This window comes from Anolis sagrei, chromosome 4, assembly GCF_037176765.1.
Source record: "Anolis sagrei isolate rAnoSag1 chromosome 4, rAnoSag1.mat, whole genome shotgun sequence".
NCBI classification, from domain to species: Eukaryota; Metazoa; Chordata; class Lepidosauria; order Squamata; family Dactyloidae; genus Anolis; species Anolis sagrei.
The window spans coordinates 3,924,492-3,948,583 of NC_090024.1; the positions used below are offsets into that span (position 1 = coordinate 3,924,492).

The 24,092-nt window shown below is 47.2% G+C and overlaps 2 protein-coding genes across 2 annotated transcripts in view; both read right to left on the minus strand.

Annotated features, from left to right (window-relative positions):
* The window catches only part of KIFC2 (kinesin family member C2), a 64,504-nt gene extending 62,133 nt beyond the window's left edge, over positions 1-2,371 (minus strand). Inside the window, exon 1 of the mRNA XM_067467223.1 lies at positions 2,137-2,371. Within this exon, the coding sequence (XP_067323324.1) occupies positions 2,137-2,289 (153 nt within the window). The 5' untranslated portion in view covers positions 2,290-2,371. The remainder of the gene's footprint in view (positions 1-2,136) is intronic.
* An 11,847-nt stretch (positions 2,372-14,218) lies between these two features.
* The window catches only part of LOC132775175 (probable flap endonuclease 1 homolog), a 34,376-nt gene continuing 24,502 nt past the window's right edge, over positions 14,219-24,092 (minus strand). Inside the window, exons 8-11 of the mRNA XM_060776008.2 lie at positions 22,703-22,834; positions 20,424-20,575; positions 19,077-19,224; positions 14,219-14,835 (exon numbers count right to left, since the gene is read on the minus strand). Coding sequence (XP_060631991.2) covers positions 14,764-14,835; positions 19,077-19,224; positions 20,424-20,575; positions 22,703-22,834 — 504 coding nt within the window. The 3' untranslated portion in view covers positions 14,219-14,763. The remainder of the gene's footprint in view (positions 14,836-19,076; positions 19,225-20,423; positions 20,576-22,702; positions 22,835-24,092) is intronic.

Genomic DNA, 24,092 nt, shown 5'->3' on the forward strand with positions numbered 1-24,092 from the left:
TATCACCTCAAAATGTAATATGTGACTCCAAAAATGTAAATATGTACCCCCATTAATGTACAGGGTTAGTCAAAATGAATAGGCCAATTCGGGTATAATTAATATTCTTATTGGCCTATTCATTTTGACTAACCCTGTATATTCCCTGAATGTAAACTATCCCTCCAAAATGTAATATGTGACCCCAAAATTATCATGTGCCCCCCAAAATATAATTTGTTTCCCCAAAATTACTATGCTCTCCAAAAATATATCATGCTCCCAAAAATGTAAAATAACACCCCAAAATGTTAATATCTGACTCCAAAAATGTAAATATGTCTCCCCATTAATGTATGTTCCCTGAAGGTAAATATCCCCCCAAAATGTAATATGTGACCCCCAAATGTAACCCCAGAATCTATCAAGTGCCCCAGAATGTAACATGTGCCCCCAAAATGTATGATACCTCCATAAAATATATAATGTCCCCCCAAAATGTAACATATCCCCCCAAAATGTACTATGTGACCCCAAAAATGTAAATATGCCCCCCAAAATATGTCCCTGCAAAGGTAAAATATCCCTCTGAAATGTAACATGTGTCCCCAAAATTTAACACATCCCCCCAGAATCTATGAAGTACCCCAAAATGTATCATGCATATCCAAAATTTTTCATGCACCCCCAAAATGTACTATGCCCCCCCAAAATGCAATGTCCCTGCAATGTATCATGTCCCCAAAATGTAATATGTGACCACAAAATGTAGTATGTACCCCAAAAATGTATGCCTCCCCAAATGTAAAACATCCCTCCAAAAAGGTAACATGTAACCCCAAAATGTAAATATGTCCCCCAAAATGTATGTTCCCCAAAAGAAAAATATCTCTCCAAAATATAAGTAACCCCAAAATAGAACATGTCCCCCAAAATATATCAAGTGCCCTAAAAATGTATCATGCGCCCTCAAAATGTAATATGCCCCCCAAAATGTATAATGTATCCCCAAATGTAAAATATCCCTCCAAACAGGCAACATGTAACCCCAAAATGTAAATATGTCCCCCCAAAATGTATGTTTCCCAAATGTAAAATATCCCTCCAGAATGTAATGTGACCCCAAAATATAAGATGTCCCCCAAAATATACAAAGTGCCCTAAAAATGTATCATGCGCCCTCAAAATGTAGAATGCCCCCCAGAAATGTACTATGCCCCCCAAAAATATCATGTCCCTCAAATGTATTGTGTCCCCAAAAAGTAAAATATCCTTCCAAAATGTAACATGTGACCCCCCAAAAGACATAATGTCTCCAAAATGTAAAGTATCCACTCAAAATGTAATATATAACCCCAAAAAATGTAATATGCCCCCCAAAATATATCATGTCCCCCAAAATGTAAAATATCTCTCTAAATGTAATATGTGACCCCCAAAATGTAATATGCCCCCCAAAACATATGTCCCCCAAAATGTAAAATATCTTTCTAAGTGTAATATGTGACCCCAAAAATGTAATATGCCCCCCAAAACATATAATGTCCCCCAAAATGTAAAATATCTTTCTAAGTGTAACATGTGACCCCAAAAATGTAATATGCCCCCCAAAACATGTCATGAAAAATATCCCACCAAAATGTATTATGTCCCCTAAATGTAACATGTGACCCCCAAAATGGAATATGTCTCCCCAAAATGTAACACACCCCCAAAGGGTAATGTATCCCCCAAAATGTATCATGCTCCCTATAATGCACCATGTGCCCCCAAAAATGCAATATGCCCCCCAAGTGGAATAATAAAAATCTTGCAAAGGGGTTGAGCAGAACTACGTCACCCCAAATGTCACATGTGTCCCCCAAAAATGGAATATGTCTCCCCAAAATGTAACACCCCCCAAAGGGTAATGTATCCCCCAAAATGTATCATGCTCCCTATAATGCACCATGTGTCCCCAAAAATGCAATATGCCCCCCAAGTGGAATATGAAAAAATCTTGCAAAGGGGTTGAGTGGAACTATGTCACCCCAAATGTCACTTGTGTCCCCCCCAAAATGGAATATGCCCCCCGAAATGTAACAAATGTGTCCTTTAAATATGTGACATGCCCCCAATGCATGGCTCCTCCCCCCCAAAAGAAAGGCACCTCCTTACCTGGCTGGGGCCCCCTCCCTGGTATTTGGGGGGTCCTGGGGGTCCCCCTTCGCCCCCTTCCTTTCCTTCTTCCTCCTCTTCCTCTTCCTGGCTGCCATCCTTCTTGAAGAGGGTGTAGAAGATGTAGACCACCAAGGAATAGAAGGCGTACATTGGCAAAAAGGGGGGTCCCCAAAACACACCTTCCTTTTGCAGGGCTTCCAAAAGAGGGGTGTTTTCGTCTCCCCCTCCCCCCAAAAATAGATCTCCTGGAAGCAGTTGAGTTTCCCCCCAAAATAGACCCTCCTCTTGTAGGGTTTCCAAAAGGAGGGGATGTCGAGGATCCCTCAAAGAGGTCCTGGCTTTTGGGGGGCCAGGAAGGGGGGCACCCTTGGCAAAAGCAGCTCCTCCTCCTTGCAGCCGGCTCCAGGCGCGCCCCCGCAGCCAAGCGCGCTCCCGGCACGGAGACTCCCTTGGCACCCGGCTCTGGCTGGCACTCCCTTTGCCGCAGCCTCTGCTTGGCAGAAGGAAGGGACCCCCAAAGGCCATCCAGTCCAACCCCCTTCTGCCAGGCAGGAAGGCACAACCCAAGCCCTCCCGACAAATGGCCATCCAGGCTGTGTTTAAGCACTTCCACAGAATCCTGGAGTTGGAAGGGAACCCCAAAGGCCATCCAGCAGGAAGGCACAATCTAAGCCCTCCTGACAGATGGCCATTCAACGTGTGTTTAAATACTTCTACAGAATTCTGAAGACAATTATGCTGGGGAAAGTGGAAGGCAAAAGGAAGAGGGGCCGACCAAGGGCAAGATGGATGGATGGCATCCTTGAAGTGACTGGACTGACCTTGAGGGAGCTGGGGGTGGTAACGGCCGACAGGGAGCTCTGGCGTGGACTGGTCCATGAGGTCACGAAGAGTCGGAGACGACTGAACGAATGAACAACAACAACAGAATTCTGGAGTTGGAAGGGAACCCCTAAAGATCATCCAGCCCACCCCTCTTCGGCCAAGTAGGAGGACACCATCCAAACCCTCTCAAACAGATGCCCATCCAGCCTTGTTTAATCACTGAATTCTACAATCCTACAGTTGGAAGGGACCCTCAAAGGCTATCCAGTCCAACCCCCTTCTGCCAGGAAAGAAGGCACAATCCAAGCCCTCCCGACAGAGGACCATCCAACCTGTGTTTAGATACTACCACAGAATCCTAGAGCTAGGACCCCCAGAGGTCATCTAGTCCAACCACCTTCTGCCAGGCAGGAAGGCACAACCCAAGCCCTCCCGACAAATGGCCATCCAGGCTGTGTTTAAGCACTTCCACAGAATCCTAGAGTTGGAAGGGAACCCCTAAAGATCATCCAGCCCACCCCTCTTCGGCCAAGTAGGAGGACACCATCCAAGCCCTCCCGACAGAGGGTCATCCAACCTGTGTTTAGATACTACCACAGAATCCTAGAGTTGGAAGGGGCCCCCATAGGCCATCCAGTCCAACCCCCTTCTGCCAGGAAAGAAGGCACAATCCAAGCCCTCCCAACAGATGTCCATCCAGGCTGTGTTTTAGTACTCCCACAGGATCCTAGAGCTAGGACCCCCAGAGGTCATCTAGTCCAACCACCTTCTGCCAGGCAGGAAGGCACAACCCAAGCCCTCCCGACAAATGGCCATCCAGGCTGTGTTTAAGCACTTCCACAGAATCCTAGAGTTGGAAGGGAACCCCTAAAGATCATCCAGCCCACCCCTCTTCGGCCAAGTAGGAGGACACCATCCAAGCCCTCCCGACAGAGGGTCATCCAACCTGTGTTTAGATACTACCACAGAATCCTAGAGTTGGAAGGGGCCCCCAAAGGGCATCCAGTCCAACCCCCTTCTGCCAGGCAGGAAGGCACAATCCAAGACCTCCCGACAGAGGGCCATCCAACCTGTGTTTAGATACTACCACAGAATCCTAGAGTTGGAAGGGACCCCCAAAGGCCATCCAGTCCAACCCCTTTCTGCCAGGAAGGAAGGCACAACCCAAGCCCTCCCGACAGAGGGCCATCCAACCTGTGTTTAGATACTACCACAGAATCCTAGAGTTGGAAGGGACCCCCAAAGGCCATCCAGTCCAACCCCCTTCTGCCAGGAAAGAAGGCACAATCCAAGCCCTCCCGACAGAGGGCCATCCAACCTGTGTTTAGATACTACCACAGAATCCTAGTTGGAAGGGGTCCCCAAAGGGCATCCAGTCCAACCCCCTTCTGCCAGGAAGGAAGGCACAACCCAAGCCCTCCCGACAAATGGCCATCCAGGCTGTGTTTAAGTACTTCCACAGAATTCTGGAGTTGGAAGGGAACCCCTAAAGATCATCCAGCCCACCCCTCTTCAGCCAAGTAGGAGGACACCATCCAAACCCTCTCAACAGATGCCCATCCAGCCTTATTCAGTCACTGAATTCTACAATCCTACAGTTGGAAGGGGCCCCCAAAGGCTATCCAGTCCAACCCCCTTCTGCCAGGAAGGAAGGCACAACCCAAGCTCTCCCCACAATCCTAGAGTTGGAAGGGACCCCCAAAGGCCATCCAGTCCAACCCCTTTCTGCCAGGGAGGAAGGCACAATCCAAGCCCTCCCGACAGAGGGCCATCCAACCTGTGTTTAGATGTTGTTGTTGTTCATTCGTTCAGTCGTCTCCGACTCTTCGTGACCTCATGGACCAGTCCACGCCAGAGCTCCCTGTCGGCGGTTACCACCCCCAGCTCCCTCAAGGTCAGTCCAGTCACTTCAAGGATGCCATCCATCCATCTTGCCCTTGGTCGGCCCCTCTTCCTTTTGCCTTCCACTTTCCCCAGCATAATTGTCTTCTCTAGGCTTTCCTGTCTCCTCATGATGTGGCCAAAGTACTTCAACTTTGTCTCTAGTATCTTTCCCTCCAGTGAGCAGTCGGGCTTTATTTCCTGGAGGATGGACTGGTTGGATCTTCTCGCAGTCCAAGGCACTCTCAGCACTTTCCTCCAACACCACAGCTCAAAAGCATCGATCTTCCTTCGCTCAGCCTTCCCTAAGGTCCAGCTCTCACATCCGTAGGTTACTACAGGGAATACCATGGCTTTGACTAGGCGGATCTTTGTTGCCAGTCTGATGTCTCTACTCTTTACTATTTTATCGAGACTGGACATTGCTCTCCTCCCAAGAAGTAAGCGTCTTCTGATTTCCTGGCCACAGTCTGCATCTGCAGTAATCTTTGCCCCTAGAAATACAAAGTCTGTTACAGCCTCCACGGTTTCTCCTTCTATTTTCCAGTTGTCAATCATTCTTGTTGCCATAATCTTGGTTTTTTTGACGTTTAGCTGCAACCCGGCTTTTGCGCTTTCTTCTTTCACCTTGATTAGAAGGCTCCTCAGATCCTCCTCGCTTTCGGCCATCAGGGTGGTGTCATCTGCATATCTGAGGTTGTTAATATTTCTTCCAGCAATTTTCACCCCAGCCTTGCATTCATCCAGCCCCGCACATCCTCGCATGATGTGTTCTGCATACAAGTTAAAAAGGTTGGGTGAGAGTATGCAGCCTTGCCGTACGCCTTTCCCAATCTTGAACCAGTCTGTTGTTCCGTGGTCAGTTCTGACTGTTGCTACTTGGTCCTTGTACAGATTCTTCAGGAGAGAGACAAGGTGGCTTGGGATGCCCATCCCACTAAGAACTTGCCACAATTTATTATGATCCACACAGTCAAAGGCTTTAGAATAGTCAATGAAGCAGAAGTAGATGTTTTTCTGAAACTCCCTGCCTTTCTCCATTATCCAGCGGATATTGGCAATCTGGTCTCTCGTTCCTCTGCCTTTTCTAAACCCAGCTTGGACATCTGGCAACTCTCGCTCCATGTATTGCTGGAGTCTTCCTTGCAGGATCTTGAGCATTACCTTACTGGCATGAGAAATAAGGGCCACTGTACGGAAGTTGGAGCAGTCTTTCGCATTTCCCTTTTTTGGTATGGGGATATAAGTTGATTTTTTCCAGTCTGATGGCCATTCTTGTGTTTTCCATATTTGCTGGCAAATGGCATGCATCACCTTGACAGCATCATCTTTTAAGATTTTAAACAGTTCAGCTGGGATCCCGTCGTCTCCTGCTGCCTTGTTGTTAGCAATGCTTCTTAAGGCCCATTCAACCTCACTCCTCAGGATGTCTGGTTCTAATTCATTCACCACACCGTCATAACTATCCTCAATATTATTATCCTTCTTATACAGATCTTCTGTATAGTCTCGCCACCTTCTCTTTATCTCTTCAGCTTCTGTTAGGTCCTTGCCATCTTTGTTTCTTATCATACCAATTTTTGCCTGAAATTTACCTCCAATGTTTCTAATTTTCTGGAAGAGGTCTCTTGTCCTTCCTATTCTGTTGTCTTCTTCCACTTCCATGCATTGCTTATTTAAAAATAGTTCCTTATCTCTTCTGGCTAACCTCTGGAATTGCGCATTTAACTGGGCATATCTCCCCTTATTATCACTGTTTCCTTTTGCTTTCCTCCTTTCTTGGGCTACTTCCAGTGTCTCAGCAGACAACCATTTTGCCTTCTTGGTTTTCTTTTTCTTTGGAACGTACTTTGTTGCCGCCTCCTGAACAATGTCGCGGACTTCTGTCCATAGTTCTTCTGGGACTCTGTTTTCTAAATCTAGTCCTTCAAATCTGTTCTTCACTTCCACTGTATATTGGCTCGGAATGTTAGTGAGATCATATCTAACTGGTCTGTGTATTTTCCCTGATCTCTTTAGTTTTATTCTAAATTGAGCAATAAGAAGTTCGTGATCTGAGCTACAGTCAGCCCCAGGTCTTGTTTTCACCGACTGGATGGATGTCCGCCACCTTTGGCTGCAGAGGATGTAGTCAATCTGATTTCGGTGCTGACCATCTGGTGAAGTCCATGTGTAAAGCCGTCTTTTAGGTTGTTGGAAGAGAGTGTTTGTTATACACAGCGAGTTTTCCTGGCAAAATTCTATCAGCCTACGTCCCGCTTCATTTTGTTCTCCCAGACCATGCTTGCCTGTGATCCCAGTTGTCATTTGACTTCCCACCTTGGCATTCCAGTCTCCTGTAATGAAAATAATGTCTCTTTTTGGTGTATTATCCAGTAGTTCCTGCAGATCCTCATAGAACTGATCTACTTCTGCTTCTTCAGCAGCTGTGGTTGGGGCGTATATTTGGATCACTGTAATGTTGAAAGGCTTTCCTTGCACTCGAATTGAGATCATTCTGTCATTTTTTGGGTTGTATCCAAGCACCGCTTTAGCGAATTTCTTATTAATTATGAAGGCTACTCCATTTCTTCGATGTTCCTCTTGTCCGCAGTAGTAGATCTGGTGGTCATCTGATGTGAAGTGGCCCATTCCAGTCCATTTCAGTTCGCTGACCCCCAGAATGTCTATCTTTAGTCTTGACATCTCACCAATAACAACATCCAATTTGCCCTGGCTCATAGATCTTACATTCCAGGTTCCTATGGTGTGTTGATCTTTAGAGCATCGGATTCGTCGTTCACCTCCAGTACCGTCGGCCGCTAGCCTTCCTTTCGGCTTTGAGCTAGCTGCGTCATCACATCTGGGGCTAGTTGAACTTATCCTCTGCTCCTCCCCAGTAGCATTTTGGCCATCTTCCAAATGGACCAGTACAACCAGAGATATGTGTTTAGATACTACCACAGAATACTAGAGTTGGAAGGGACCCCCAAAGGCCATCCAGTCCAACCCCTTTCTGCCAGGAAGGAAGGCACAACCCAAGCCCTCCCGACAGAGGGCCATCCAACCTGTGTTTAGATACTACCACAGAATCCTAGAGTTGGAAGGGGCCCCCAAAGGCCATCCAGTCCAACCCCCTTCTGCCAGGAAAGAAGGCACAATCCAAGCCCTCCCGACAGAGGGCCATCCAACCTATGTTTAGATACTACCACAGAATCCTAGAGTTGGAAGGGGCCCCCAAAGGTCATCCAGTCCAACCCCCTTCTGCCAGGAAAGAAGGCACAATCCAAGCCCTCCCGACAGAGGGCCATCCAACCTGTGTTTAGATACTACCACAGAATCCTAGAGTTGGAAGGGGTCCCCAAAGGGCATCCAGTCCAACCCCCTTCTGCCAGGAAGGAAGGCACAACCCAAGCCCTCCCGACAGAGGGCCATCCAACCTGTGTTTAGATACTACCACAGAATCCTAGAGTTGGAAGGGCCCCCCAAAGGCCATCCAGTCCAACCCCCTTCTGCCAGGAATCAGTGCACCTGTCGATTCTGGGAATCAATGAAAGTTGTATTTCAAAGGGTTTTCAAAGATTAAAAAGATCGTGCAGAAGTCAACTGAAGTCAATCTAAGCCTCCCAGACAGATGGCCATCCAACCTGTGTTGCCATAGAATACTAGAGTCCCGACAAATGGTCATTCAGGCTGTGCTTAAGTACTGACACAGAAATCTGAAGTTGGAAGGGACCCCCAAAAGACATCCAGCCCTAACCCATTCTTCCAGGCAGGAAGGCACAATCTAAGCCCTCCTAACAGATGGCCATCCAACCTATGTTTAAATATTACCATAGAATACTAGAGTTGGAAGGGACCCCCAGAGGTCATCCAGTCCAACCCATTTCTGCCAGGGAGGAAGGCACAATCTAATCTCTCCCGACAGATGGCCAGCCAGTCTCTGTTGAAAAGCCTCCAGAGAAGGAGAGAGACTCTACTGGAGTCTCAAGCAGTCTATATTTTCACTACAGTTGGAAGAGACCCCCAAAGGTCATCCATTCCAACCCACTTCTGCAAGGCAGATGGCCATCCAGGTTGTGTTTAAGTACTTCCACAGAATCCTAGAGTTGGGACCCCCAGAGGTCATCCAGTCCAACCCATTTCTGCCAGGGAGGAAGGCACAATCTAATCTCTCCCGACAGATGGCCAGCCAGTCTCTGTTGAAAAGCCTCCAGAGAAGGAGAGAGACTCTACTGGAGTCTCAAGCAGTCTATATTTTCACTACAGTTGGAAGAGACCCCAAAGGTCATCCATTCCAACCCCCTTCTGCCAGGCAGATGGCCATCCAGGTTGTGTTTAAGTACTTCCACAGAATCCTAGAGTTGGGACCCCCAGAGGTCATCCAGTCCAACCCATTTCTGCCAGGGGGGAAGGCACAATCTAATCTCTCCCGACAGATGGCCAGCCAGTCTCTGTTGAAAAGCCTCCAGAGAAGGAGAGAGACTCTACTGGAGTCTCAAGCAGTCTATATTTTCACTACAGTTGGAAGAGACCCCCAAAGGTCATCCATTCCAACCCCCTTCTGCCAGGCAGGAATCTAAGCCTTCCAGGCAGATGGCCATCCAGGTTGTGTTTAAGTACTTCCACAGAATCCTAGAGTTGGGACCCCCAGAGGTCATCTAGTCCAACCCACTTCTGCCAGGCAGGAAAGCACAATTTGAGCCTTCCAGACAGATGGCCATACAGCCTGTGTTTTTGCTCTGTCCCGAAAGCTCGGTCCCACAGCCAGGTTTTGACCATCCTTCTAAAGGACAGGAGGGAGGGGGCCAATCTGATCTCACCAGGAAGGGAGTTCCATAGCTGGGGAGCAATCACCGAGAAGGCCCTGTCTCTCGTCTCCACCAATCGCACCTGTGACAATGGCAGGATGGAGAACAGGGCCTCCCCGGAGGATCTTAATCTCCGCGATGGTTCATAGGGGAGATGCGTTCGGACAGCTAATTTGGGCCGGGGCCATTTAGGGCTTGATAGGCCAAAGCCAGCACTTTGAATTGTGCTCGATTGCAAACTGGCAGCCAGTGGAGATGGCGTAACATGGGAGTTGTATGCTCCCTGTATGTCGCCCCAGTTATTAACTTGGCTGCCTCTCGTTGGACTATTTGAAGCTTCCGAGCAGTCTTCAAAGGCAACGCCATGTAGAGTGTGTTGCAGTAGTCTATCCTAGATGTAATGAGAGCGTGGACCACCGTGGCCAAGTCTCACTTCCGAAGGTATGGGCGCAGCAAACGCTCCCCTGGCCATCACTGCAGCCTAAGATTCCAGGCTCAGTGATGAATCCAGGAGGACCCCCAAGACGTGAACCTGCGTCTTCAGGGGGAGTGCGACCCCATCCAGCACAGGTTGCAACCCTATACCCTTTTCGGCCTTGCGACTGACCAGGAGGAACTCTGTCTTGTCTGGATGAAGGGTTAGAAGGCAGGATCATCAAGTTTGCAGACGACACCAAATTGGGAGGGAGAGCCAATACTCCAGAGGACAGGAGAAGGATTCAAAATGATCTGGACAGATTAGAGAGATGAAGGGCCAAAACTAACAAAATGAAGTTCAACGGGGACAAATGCAAGATACTCCACTTTGGCAGAAAAAAAACGAAATGCAAAGATACAGAATGGGGGACGATGCCTGGCTCGAGAGCAGTACATGTGAAAAAGATCTTGGAGTCCTCGTGGACAACAAGTTAAACATGAGCCAGGAATGTGATGTGGCGGCAAAAAAAGCCAATGGGATTTTGGCCTGCATCAATAGGAGCCTAGTGTCTAGATCTAGGGAAGTAATGCTACCCCTCTATTCTGTTTTGGTTAGACCACACCTGAAATATTGTGTCCAGTTCTGGGCACCACAATTCAAGAGAGATATTGACAAGCTGGAATGTGTCCAGAGGAGAGTGACTAAAATGATCAAGGGTCTGGAGAACAAGCCCTATGAGGAGCGGCTTAAGGAGCTGGGCATGTTTAGCCTGAAGAAGCAAAGGCTGAGAGGGGATATGATAGCCATGTATAAATATGTGAGAGGAAGCCACAGGGAGGAGGGAGCAAGCTTGTTTTCTGCTTCCTTGGAGACTTGGACGCAATGGAACAATGCCTTCAAACTACAAGAGAGGAGATTCCATCTGAACATGAGGAAGAACTTCCTGACTGTGAGAGCCGTTCAGCAGTGGAACTCTCTGCCCCGGAGTGTGGTGGAGGCTCCTTCTTTGGAAGCTTTTAAGCAGAGGCTGGATGGCCATCTGTCAGGGGTGATTTGAATGCAATATTCCTGCTTCTTGGCAGAATGGGGTTGGACTGGATGGCCCATGAGGTCTTTTCCAACTCTTTGATTCTATGATTCTATGGATTCAACTTCAATTTGCTTGCCCTCATCCAGACAGTCAACCAAATCCCCCTCCATTCTCCCAACCATGAATCCCTATGAGGAGTGCCTTAAACAGGGTCTGTTTAGCTGCAGAAGAGAAGGTGGAGAGGTGTTGCAACCCAGAGCAGGAAACTGGACCCTCAGACAACAATCCACCACACTTGATTTCAGGAAAAACAATCCTTTTTTATTGATGAAAGATGAGTACAAAAATAGAGAAAATATGCAAGGTAAAAAGCCACAGTAAAAATCAGCAACAAGAAATGTCCATGAACAAGATCAAAAAACCCACAGTAACACTGCTAAATCCTGGAACCTGTTAGCAATCCACTAACCGTACTTGAAGCAACTAGGAAGCCTCTTAGGAACAAGGCCACTGGAATCAGGAGAGCTGCCAAAGGTGATGCATGAATCTGGAACGATGCCTAGTCTGAAGATGCATCCAGGTGAAAGGTACTTAATGCCGAGAAATCTATTACGTGACACGCCTGAAGGCTTTGTTTGCATTTCTCTCAATCTAGCTGACCTTCGTAAACTTTGAGATTCTCCCCTGCTCTGCCAAATCTGCCCTCTCCTATCCTCATTAGAGAGCCCAGGTGTCGGATTCTCTGGATAGCTAAGACTGGGAAGAAAAGGGAGTGAATGTTCACTGCTTGGCTCTGAAATATTCTCATGGGAATTTGGACTTTCACTTTCCAAGGCTGCAGGAGTTTCACTACACAAACCGTCATCTTCTACATTGACTTCAGAATCCACATCTTCATTGGCATCAGGAAATACAATCAGAGAATCAGGTTCAGGTTTCCATCTGAACATTAGGAAGAACTTCCTGACTGTGAGAGCCGTTCAGCAGTGGAACTCTCTGCCCCGGAGTGTGGTGGAGGCTCCTTCTTTGGAAGCTTTTAAGCAGAGGCTGGATGGCCATCTGTCAGGGGAGATTTGAATGCAATATTCCTGCTTCTGGGCAGGGGGTTGGACTGGATGGCCCATGAGGTCTCTTCCAACTCTTTGATTCTATGATTCTATGATTCTATGATTCATACACAGGCTGAACCCCAACAAGAGGAGACCTAAAAGCCATGTATCCATATGTGAAAGGGTGTCCTAAGGAAGGGGGAGCAGGTTTCCATTCTGCTGCCCTAGAAACTAGGACTCAATGGAGCTGTGACGTCGCGTGTGGCACCACCTGTGTGTAGAATTTTAAAGTGCAAAGGTTTAAACTGTATAACATGCCGAAACTTGCCTAGTTTGTAAATGTATAGTTGGATTAGTTGGTTATTCATAGCTGTCAATCAATGTTGTTTGCACCAGTTATATTGCTTCCTCAGCTCAATTGCTTGGCTCCACCTCTTCCTGAAGGAGGGCAGAGCTTTTCCTTTTCCATTCTACCATCAAACTTTCTATCAGACATGAGAAAGACTTGGCTCTAAAGCCCTTGATTAAGTTACCTCTCATCACCAATTCTAAGGTTTTTACCCTTGGGACTCATGCTTCATGCCCAGATCGCCCTGGACAACATTGTGGAGACCGAAGTGCATTCAAACCGGTCCTTTGGCATCAAAGGGAGGACTCTGTGCCTTCAACATAGGCCATTGCACTGGGGGTTGTGTTTGTTCCGTCCTTCACAGCCATTGAGAAAAGAGGGAACAGGAAAAGCTTCTCAGCTGCGAAATCTCCTTGGACCCAAGACAACCAGAGACTATAATGTATATTTTCCTTCACCCCTTTGAAACTTCCAGCTTATTGCCTTAAAGGGATAACTCTTTGTGAACAATAAAACCTATTTTGAGTTATCTATGCTGTTTTGGTCCTTGGGAGTTCCAGTTCTTTAAAGGAAGGCAAGAAGCAATCCCCTGGGAGAAAGATGTCACGTCTATGTCTCTTTCACTAAGAATTATAGCCCCAGGTGCGACGGCATAGGAGCCATGGGTTCTAATTATAGGAGAGGAGATTCCACTTGAACATTAGAAAGAATTTCCTAACTGTGAGAGCCGTTCAGCAGTGGAACTCTCTGCCACGCAGTCCGGTGGAAGCTTCTTCCTTGGAAACTTTTAAACAGAGGCTGGATGGTCATCTGTCAGGGATACTTTGTGCTTTTTCTGCATGGCAGGGGGTTGGACTAGGTGGCCCATGGGGTCTCTTCCAACTCTATGACTCTAAGCCAAGGAGTTGTAGTTTTCTAAGGTCATAGAATCATAGAATCATAGAATCAAAGAGTTGGAAGAGACCTCATGGGCCATCCAGTCCAACCCCCTGCCAAGAAGCAGGAATATTGCATTCAAATCACCCCTGACAGATGGCCATCCAGCCTCTGCTTAAAAGCTTCCAAAGAAGGAGCCTCCACCACACTCCCTCCGGGGCAGAGAGTTCCACTGCTGAACGGCTCTCACAGTCAGGAAGTTCTTCCTAATGTTCAGATGGAATCTCCTCTCTTGTAGTTGGAAGCCATTGTTCCATTGTGTCCTAGTCTCTAGGGAAGCAGAAAACAAGCTTGCTCCCTCCTCCTCCCTGTGGCTTCCTCTCACATATTTATGCATGGCTATCATATCTCCTCTCAGCCTTCTCTTCTTCAGGCTAAACATGCCCAGCTCCTTAAGCCGCTCCTCATAGGGCTTGTTCTCCAGATCCTTGATCATTTTAGTCACCCTCCTCTGGACACATTCCAGCTTGTCCATATCTCTCTTGAATTGTGGTGCCCAGAATTGGACACAATATTCCAGATGTGGTCTAACCAAAGCAGAATAGAGGGGTAGCATTACTTTCTTAGATCTAGACACTAGGCTCCTATTGAAGCAGGCCAAAATCCCATTGGCTTTTTTTGCTGCCACATCACATTCCTGGCTCATGTTTACCTTCCTCCCCACGAGGGCTCCAAGATCTTTTTCACACGTCCTGCTCTCGAGCCAGGCATTGTCCCCCATTCTGTATCTTTGCATTTCATTTTTTCTGCCAAAGTGGAGTATCTTGCATTTGTCACTGTTGAACTTCATTTTGTTAGTTTTGGCCCATCTCTCTAATCTGTCAAGATCGTTTTGAGTCCTGCTCCTGTCCTCTGGACTATTGGCTATCCCTCCCAATTTGGTGTCGTCTGCAAACTTGATGATCCTGCCTTCTAGCCCTTCATCTAAGTCATGAATGAAGATCCTGAACAGGACCGGGCCCAGGACGGAACCCTGCGGCACTCCACTTGTCACTTCTTTCCAGGATGAAGAGGAAGCATTAGTGAGCGCTCTCTGTGTTCGTCCACTTAACCAATTACAGATCCACCTCACCATAGTCTTGCCTAGCCCACCTTGGACTAGTTTCCTTGCCAGAAGGTCATGGGGGACCTTGTCAAAGAAGGCCTTCCTGAAATCCAGGTCTTTGACCTTCTCTGAACAAAAGGGCTGCTGCCTAAACAAACTACAAATCCCAGGATTCCATTGAAGTCCAAGTACTGTCAGATGGTTTTTTTCCCCCTGGAGTGCTGGGAAAGCTTCAATATTCAAAGCTTCGCTAATGCAAGGCAGAAAAATAAATTCAGGAATGAATAAATGCTTTTTTTCCTCAAGTCCTGGCTGCATTTTCCGGCTGGTGTTTGAGCCTTTGCTTCTTCCTGGAAAGTGGGCCACTGGGAACCTGCAAAGCGGAAAAGCAAATGGAATAAATGTCATTCCAGTGAGCCACAGGGAGAGGCAGGTATCTATTATTATTATTATTATTATTGTTATTATTATTATTATTATTACCACCCAAAACTTTCTATAAGAGCAGAGAAAGCACAAAAGAGCACCGTTGCAGAAAGACACCTCTTCAACAGCCCTGGCTCAAGGCGACGAGGCACCCGGGAGTTGTAGTTCCACAAGGTCTTTAATTTTCTCTTCCTGAAGCTGGATTCAGGAAAGGCAAAAGCTGCACATCGCAAGTGCTGAACCTGACTCAGCACATAGAAGATGGCTTTGAAAGGCAGCAGATCACAGGAGCTGTCTTCATAGACCTGTCAGCAGCCTATGAGACTGTGAACCACCGCTGCCTCCTCCTGAGAAAAATGTATAGTATCACAAAGGACGACCACCTCACCCGCCTCATAAGAAACCTGCTACAAAACAGGAGCTTTTTTGTTGAGTTCCAGGGCCAGAGAAGCAGATGGCGGAAACAGAAGAACGGCCTGCCTCAGGGGAGCGTGCTGGCTCCATCCATGGTCAACATCTACACAAATGACCAGCCACTGACAGAAGGGACAGAGAGCTATGCTGATGACCGTGCCATCACCGCTCAAGGAGGGAGCTTTGAGATGGTAGAACAGAAGCTCTCCGAAGCTCTAAGTGCCCTTACTGCCTATTACAGGGAAAACCAACTGATCCCCAACCCATCTAAAACACAGACATGTGCTTTTCATCTTAAGAACAGACAAGCATCCCGAGCTCTGAGGATTATTACCTGGGAAAGAATCCCACTGGAGCATTGCAGCGCACCCAAATCCCTGGGAGTCACTCTGGACCATGCCCTGACCTACAAGAAGCACTGCCTGAATATCAAGCAAAAGGTGTTTGCTAGAAACAATATCATATGAAAGCTGACTGGCACAACCTGGGGTTCACAACCAGATACAGTGAAGACATCTGCCCTTGCGCAGTGCTAATCTGCTGCTGAGTATGTATGCCCAGTGTGGAACACATTTCACCACACTAAAACAGTGGATGTGGCTCTTAATGAGACATGCCGCATTATCACGGGGTGTCTGCACCCTACACCACTGGAGAAATTACACTGCTTAGCTGGTATCGCACCACCTGACATCCGCCAGGAAGTAGCAGCCAATAGTGAAAGGACCAAGGCAGAGACATCTCCAGCTCATCCCTTGTTTGGGTATCAGCCAGCACGTCAACAACTTAAATCAAGAAATAGTTTTCTAAGATCTACAGAGACACTCGCTGGAACACCTCAGCAAGCGAAAGTCCAAAAGTGGCAGGCTCAAACCCAGAGCCTCAACCAATGGCTGATACCAAATGAGAGACTCCCCCCTGGGCACACAGAAAACTGGGCGACGTGGAAGGCGCTGAACAGGCTGCGCTCTGGCACCACGAGACGCAGAGCCAACCTTAAGAAATGGGGCCACAAAGTGGAATCCACGACATGCGAGTGTGGAGAGGAGCAAACCACTGACCACCTGCTACAATGCACCCTGAGCCCTGCCACATGCACAAGGGAGGACCTTCTTGCGGCAACACCAGAGGCACTCCAAGTGGCCAGATACTGGTCAAAGGACATCTAATCAACTACCAAGCTTGCAAATTCTGTGTTTTGTTTGTTTGTTCGTTTGTTTGTTTGTTAAAAATGCAATGCAACAAAAATGCAGCACAACAACAGAGAGGAAAAAAACAAGGACATCTAATCACCTCTCAACAAAAGTTTGCTCCAGGCACTGTCAGGCCATTATATGCTAATCAAGGTGGTCAGTTGAAACATTCACACCTAGCTCCAGCAGGCAAGAGTCCTTTGTCCCACCCTGGTCATTCCACAGATATATAAACCCTTTTTCCTAGTTCCAACAGACCTCACTACCTCTGAGGATCCTTGTCATAGATGCAGGTGAAATGTCAGGAGAGAATGCCTCTAGAACATGGCCATATAGCCCGGAAAAACCTACAACAACCCAAATAATAAATAAATAAATAGAAGTAGGAAAAAGGAGAGGGAAAGAAGGAGGGAGGGAGGATAAAGGAAAGGGGGAAAGAAAAAGGGAAGGAAGGAATTAGAAAGAAGGAAATAAATAAGTATGTAAGTAAATAAAGAGAAGTAGGAAAAAGAGTGGGAAAGAAGGAGGAAGAGAGGGAAGAAAGAGGAAAGGGGGAAAGAAAAAGGGAGGGAAGGAAGGAGAAAGAAAGAAAGAAAGAAAGAAGGGAGGGAACCAGGAGAAAGAGGTAAATAATAAAGAAATAAATAAATGAATAGTAGGGAAAGAGAGGGAAAGAGGGAGGGAGGAGAAAAGAGGGAGAAAGAAAAAGGGAGGGAAGGAAGGAGGAAGAGAGGGAGGGAAAAAGGGAAGGAAGGAAGGAAGAAAAGAAGGAGAAATTGGGAAATAATAAATACATAAATAAAGACAAGTTAAAAGGAGAGGAAGGAAAGGAAGGAAGGAAGGAAGGAAGGAAGGAAGGAAGGAAGGAAAGGAAGGAAGGAAGGAAAGGAAGGAAGGAAGGAAGGAAGGAAGGAGAAAAGAAAGGGGAAAAAAAGAGGAAGGAAGGAAGAAAAGGGGAGGAGGGAAAAATATAAAGGGAAATAAATAAATAAAAAGAAATAGAAAAAAGAGGGGAAGTAGGGAGAGAGGGGGAGGAGAAAAGAAAGGGAGAAAGAAAAAGAGGGAGGGAAAGAAGGAGGGAGAGAGAAAAAGAAAGAAAAAGAAAGAAAGAAAGAAAGAAAGAGGAAAATAAATAAATTTAAAAGGAAGGAAAAATCGATAGAGAAGTAAGAAAAAAAGAGAGGGAAAGAAGGAGAGAGAAAGGAAGGAAAGGAAAAAAGAGAGAGGGAAAGAGGGAGAAAGGGCAAAAAATTAGAAAGAGAGAAGTAGGGAAAAAGAGGGAAAGAGGAAGGAAGGAAGGAAAGAAGGAAAAGGGGAGGAATGGAAAAAGGCAGGAAGGGAGGGAGAAAAGGGGAAATAAATAAAGGGAAATAGGAAAAAGAGAGGGAAAGAAGGAGGGAGAAAAGAAGGAAAGAAGGAAGGAAGGAAGGAAGGAAGGAAGGAAGGAAGGAAGGAAGGAAGGGAAGGGAAGGGAAGGGAAGGGAAGGGAAGGGAAGGGAAGGGAAGGGAAGGGAAGGGAAGGGAAGGGAAGGGAAGGGAAGGGAAGGGAAGGGAAGGGAAGGGAAGGGAAGGGAAGGGAAGGGAAGGGAAGGGAAGGGAAGGGAAGGGAAGGGAAGGGAAGGGAAGGGAAGGGAAGGGAAGGGAAGGGAAGGGAAGGGAAGGGAAGGAAGGAAGGGAAGGAAGGAAGGAAGGAAGGAAGGAAGGAAGGAAGGAAAGGAAGGAAGGAAGGGAAGGGAAGGAAAGGAAGGAAGGAAGGAAAGGAAGGAAGGAAGGAAGGAAGGAAGGAAGGAAGGAAGGAGAAAAGAAAGGGGGAAACAAAAAGGAAAGAAGGAAGGAAGAAAAGGGGAGGAGGGAAAAATAAAAAGGGAAATAAAAAAGAGGGGAAGTAGGGAGAGAGGGGGGAGGAGAAAAGAAAGGGAGAAAGAAAAAGAGGGAGGGAAAGAAGGAGGGAGAGAGAGAAGAAGAAAGAAAAAGAAGAAGGAAGAAAGAAAGAAAGAAAGAAAGAAAGAAAGAGGAAAATAAATAAATTTAAAAGGAAGGAGAAACCGATAAAGAGAGGGAAAGAAGGAGAGAGAAAGGAAGGAAGGAAGGGGAAAAAGAGAGAGGGAAAGAGGTAGAAAGGGCAAAAACTTAGAAAGAGAGAAGTAGGGAAAAAGAGGGAAAGAAGAAGGAAGGAAAGAAGGAAAACGGGAAGGATGGAAAAAGACAGGGAGGGAGGGAGAAAGGGGGAAATAAATAAAGTAGGAAAAATAGAGGGAAAGAAGGAGGGAGAAAGGAAGGAAGGAAGGAAGGAAGGAAGGAAGGAAGGAAGGAAGGAAGGAAGGAAGGAAGGAAGGAAGGAAAAAGGGAAAGATGAGGGAAGGCAGGCAAGGAGAACAGACAGGGAAGGAAGGAAGGAAGAAAAAGAGGGAGAGAAGGAAAGAAGGAGGGAGGGAGGATGGAAGAAAGGAGGAACTAGAGGGATGGAGGCCAATGCCGGTCATCCTGGCCTCGTGACCTTGGGAAACTATGACTCTCTTCATGGTGGGACTATGTTTTCCTTTTCTTTAGGGGTGGGGGTGGTCATGCTCGATAACATCACCTGGTGCGGGCGCTTCTTGACCTGGAAGAAATCCTCCATCTTTGCCTGCCGGGGACCGTCCTCTGCCCCAAACCCTGGCTCCGGGGGCTGAGGCTGCTTCGGCAAACTCTCTCGCCATTTTTCCATCCCACGACGAACACGGCTCTCACTGCAAAACACAGGCTCCAGTTAATGCAGACACGGGCCAGCTTGGGCCCTCCCTCCAGGTGTTTTGGACTCCAACTCCCACAAGTCCTAACAGCCACAAGTCCTAAACACCTTCGCAGAAGAATACGAGAAGCTCGGCCTATCACTGAACATTGAGAAAACCAAAGTGCTGTTCCAGCAGACACCAGCCAATCCCTCTCCAATGCCAGAGATACAGCTTAATGGTGTAACATTAGAAAATGTGGACCATTTCTGCTACCTTGGCAGCCACCTCTCCACAAAAGTCAATATCGACGCCGAAATACAACACCGCCTGAGCTCTGCAAGTGCAGCATTTTCCAGAATGAAGCAGAGAGTGTTGGAGGACCGGGACATCGGTAGGGAGACCAAGGGGCTTGTCTATAAAGCTATTGTCCTCCCAACCCTGCTCTATGCCTGTGAGACGTGGACTGTCTACAGACGTCACATGCAACTCCTGGAACGATTCCATCAGCGCTGCCTCCGGAAAATCCTGCAAATCTCCTGGGAAGACAAGCGGACAAACGTCAGTGTGCTGGAAGAAGCAAAGACCACCAGCATTGAAGCGATGGTCCTCCAACATCAACTCCGCTGGGCCGGCCACGTTGTCCAGATGCCTGACCACCGTCTCCCAAAGCAGTTGCTCTACTCCGAACTTAAGAACGGAAAACGGAATGTTGGTGGACAAGAAAAGAGATTGAAAGATGGGCTCAAAGAAACCTTAAAAACTCTGGCATAGACACTGAGAACTGGGAAGCCCTGGCCCTTGAGCGCTCCAGCTGGAGGTCAGCTGTGACCAGCAGTGCTGCAGAATTTGAGGAGGCACGAGTGGAGGGTGAAAGAGAGAAACGTGCCAGGAGGAAGGCGCATCAAGCCAACCCCGACCGGGACCGCCTTCCACCTGGAAACCAATGCCCTCCTCACTGCGGGAGAAGATGCAGAGCAAGAATAGGGCTCCACAGCCACATACGGACCCACAAGGAAATCCATAATGGAAGACCATCTTACTCGTCCAACGAGGGATCGCCTAAGTAAGTAAGTAAGTAAGTTAGGAATTGTGGGAGTTGAAGTCCAAAACACCTGGAGGGAGGGCCCAAGTTGGCCCGTGTCTGCATGAATGACTTCCCTGCTTTCTCGCCAGTCCCACCCCAAGCATCCCAATAGAACCCCATCCGCACTCACTTCATGTGCTTCTCATGCGCCAGGAAGCACACCAGCCTCTCCTCGTCAGGGTCCCTCCACTCCAGGGCCACCTGGCTCAGAGGGGCCACCGCCGGATCAAGGAAGAGAGCCCGGACTTCGGCCAGTGGCCAGTTGTCCGGCAAGGGGTGCTTCTGCAAAAGGGAGAATGCTGGCATCCACCCATCCATGAATCTATTCATCTATCAATCCATTTTTAGATCCATCCATCCATCTAAATATTGTGTCCAATTCTGGGCACCACAATTCAAGAGAGACATTGACAAGCTGGAATGTGTCCAGAGGAGGGCGACACAAAAGATCCAGGGTCTGGAGAACAAGCCCTATGAGGAGCGGCTTAAGGAGCTGGGCATGTTTAGCCTGAAGAAGAGAAGCCATGTATAAATATGTGAGAGGAAGCCACAGGGAGGAGGAGGGAGCAAGCTTGTTTTCTGCTTCCCTGGAGACTAGGACGCAATGGAACAATGGCTTCAAACTACAAGAGAGGAGATTCCATCTGAACATGAGGAAGAACTTCCTGACTGTGAGAGCCGTTCAGCAGTGGAACTCTCTGCCCCGGAGTGTGGTGGAGGCTCCTTCTTTGGAAGCTTTTAAGCAGAGGCTGGATGGCCATCTGTCAGGGGTGATTTGAATGCAGTATTCCTGCTTCTTGGCAGAATGGGGTTGGACTGGATGGCCCATGAGGTCTCTTCCAATTCTATGATTCTATGATCTATATATAGAATCATAGAGTTGGAAGAGATCTCATGGGCCATCTAGTCCAACCCCATTCTGCCAAGAGGCAGGAAAATATCCCTCTCTTTATCTCCATCAATCCACCCATCCATGTATTCTCTATATTGCTATCTATCCTCCATCCATCCAACTATCCACTGATCCCCTCATGATGTATTGTTCCATCTAGTCATCTATCCTCTACCCATCGGGATTGTGGCGCAGCAGGATGAGTGTCAGCTGCATTAAGATCACTCTGACCAAAAAGGTCATGAGTTCCAGCCCGGGTTGGAGTGGGTTTCCAACCAATTGTGTGTAGCCTAGGTTCTTGTGGGTTTTTTCGGGCTATAGGGCCATGTTCTAGAGGCATTCTCTCCTGACGTTTCGCCTGCATCTATGGCAAGCATCCTCAGAGGTAGTGAGGTCTGTTGGAATTAGGACAATGGGTTTATATATCTGTGGAATGACTGGGGTGGGGCAAAGAGCTCTTCTCTGCTGGAGCTAGGTGTGAATGTTTCAACTGACCACCTTCATTAGCATTTGAAGGCCTGGCTGAGCCTGGGAAATTCTTTTGTTGAGAGGTGTTAAGATGTGCCTGGTTGTTTCCTCTCTGCTGTTTTGCTGTTCTAATTTTAGAGTTTTTTTAATACTGGTAGCCAGATTTTGTTCATTTTCATGGTCTCTTCCTTTCTGTTGAAATTGTCCACATGCTTGTGGATTTCAATGGCCATTGACAATTTCAACAGAAATTATCAATCCATTTATATCAATCTATCTATCTATCCATCTATCCATCCACTATTAATCTATCAATTGATTGGTCCATCTATTCATCTATCCCTATCAGTCTGTCTACAGATCCATCCATCTATCTATCTATCTATCTATCTATCCACCCACTTATCCTCTATCAATCTATCAATCTATCAATCTACTGGTCCATCTATCCATCTATCTATCCATCTATATCTATCCATCCCTCCATCCGTTCTGTCTATGCATCCATCCATGCATCATTGAATCATCTATCCTTTATCAACCCACCCCTCCATAAATTCTCCATTTATCCATCCATTTATATTGATCTGGCCATCCCTCCCTCCCTCCATGTATCTATCTATCTATCTATCTATCTATCTATCTATCTATCTATCTATCTATCTATCTATTTTTACATCTATTATGTGTTCTCCGTCTATCTATCTATCTATCTATCTATCTATCTATCTATCTATCTATCTTTACATCTATTATGTGTTCTCTATCTATCTATCTATCTATCTTTACATCTATTATGTGTTCTCTGTCTATCTATCTATCTATCTATCTATCTATCTATCTATCTATCTATCGAACTACTGACCTACCTATTTATTTATCTATCCATCTAATATCTCACCTGTCTCTCAGCACAGCATCCATGGCTTGAATGCGACCTAGCTGTGGGAGAACGTTCTGTGTCCTTCCTCTTCACGCTCAACCCACATCTTCGACCCCGTGGCCCCCTCCGCCCCCCAATTCCACTCAGCTCAGGGAAGGCTGCGTACCTGGCGAGAGGTGTGCTCCACCACCTGCTCAATGCTGCCGTGTTGCCGGAGCAGCTTCAGGGCCTTTTTGGGGCCCACACCACGGATCTTCTCGCAGTAGTCGCAGCCCAGGAGGATGCAGAGGTCCACAAACTGGGAAGGCAAAGAAGAAGGCATAGTTTCAAGAAGCAAAATCAAGAACTATTCTGAATCTGAGTTTGGCTGTGCCGAGTTTCCTTGACTGCTCTCCTTTGGAAATCCATCAGACAACAATAATAACAACAACAACAATAGCAACATACTGCTTTTTATCTCTGAGCAGACCTGCCTCCCAAAAGATATCTCAGACTACAACTCCCATAGGTCATTGTGGGTTTTTTCAGGCTATATGGCCATGTTCTAGAGGCATTTCTCCTGACGTTTCGCCTGCATCTATGGCAAGCATCCTCAGAGGTAGTGAGGTCTGTTGGAAGTAGGAAAAAGGGTTTATATATCTGTGGAATGGCTGGGGTGGGGCAAAGAGCTCTTCTCTGCTGGAGCTAGGTGTGAATGTTTCAACTGACCACCTTCATTAGCATTTGAAGGCCTGGCTGAGCCTGGGAAAATCTTTTGTTGAGAGGTGTTAAGATGTGCCTGGTTGTTTCCTCTCTGCTGTTTTCCTGATGTGTTCCTGCCATACATCAAGGGATGGCAGAGGACCATCGCTTCAATGCTGGTGGTCTTTGCTTCTTCCAGCACGCTGACGTTTGTCCACTTGTCTTCCCAAGAGATTTGTGGAATATTGCAAAGGCAACGCTGCTGGAATCGTTCCAAGAGTTGCATGTGACGTCTGTAGACAGTCCACGTCTCACAGGCATATAGCAGGGTTGGACAATAGCTTTATAGACAAGCACCTTGGTCTCCCTATGGATGTCCCGGTCCTCAAACACTCTCTGCTTCATTTGGGAAAATGCTGCACTCGCAGAGCTCAGGCGGTGTTGTATTTCGGTGTTGATGTTGACTTTGGTGGAGAGGTGGCTGCCAAGGGAGCGGAAATGGTCAACATTTTCTAATGTGACACCATTAAGCTGTATTTCTGGCATTGGAGAGGGGTTGGCTGGTGCCTGCTGGAAAAGCACCTTGGTTTTTTCAATGTTCAATGACAATCCGAGCTTCGTGTATGCTTCTGCGAAGGTGTTGAGAGTGGCTTGTAGATCTTCTTCTGAATGCGCACAGATGACGTTGTCATCAGCATACTGGAGTTCTATAACAGATGTTGTTGTGACCTTGGTTTTGGCTTTCAGTCTGCTGAGGTTGAATAGCTTGCCATCTGTCCAATAGATGATCTCCACTCCGGTGGGAAGCTTCCCATCAACAAGGTGAAGTATCATAGCGATGAAGATGGAGAATAGAGTTGGGGCAATAACACATC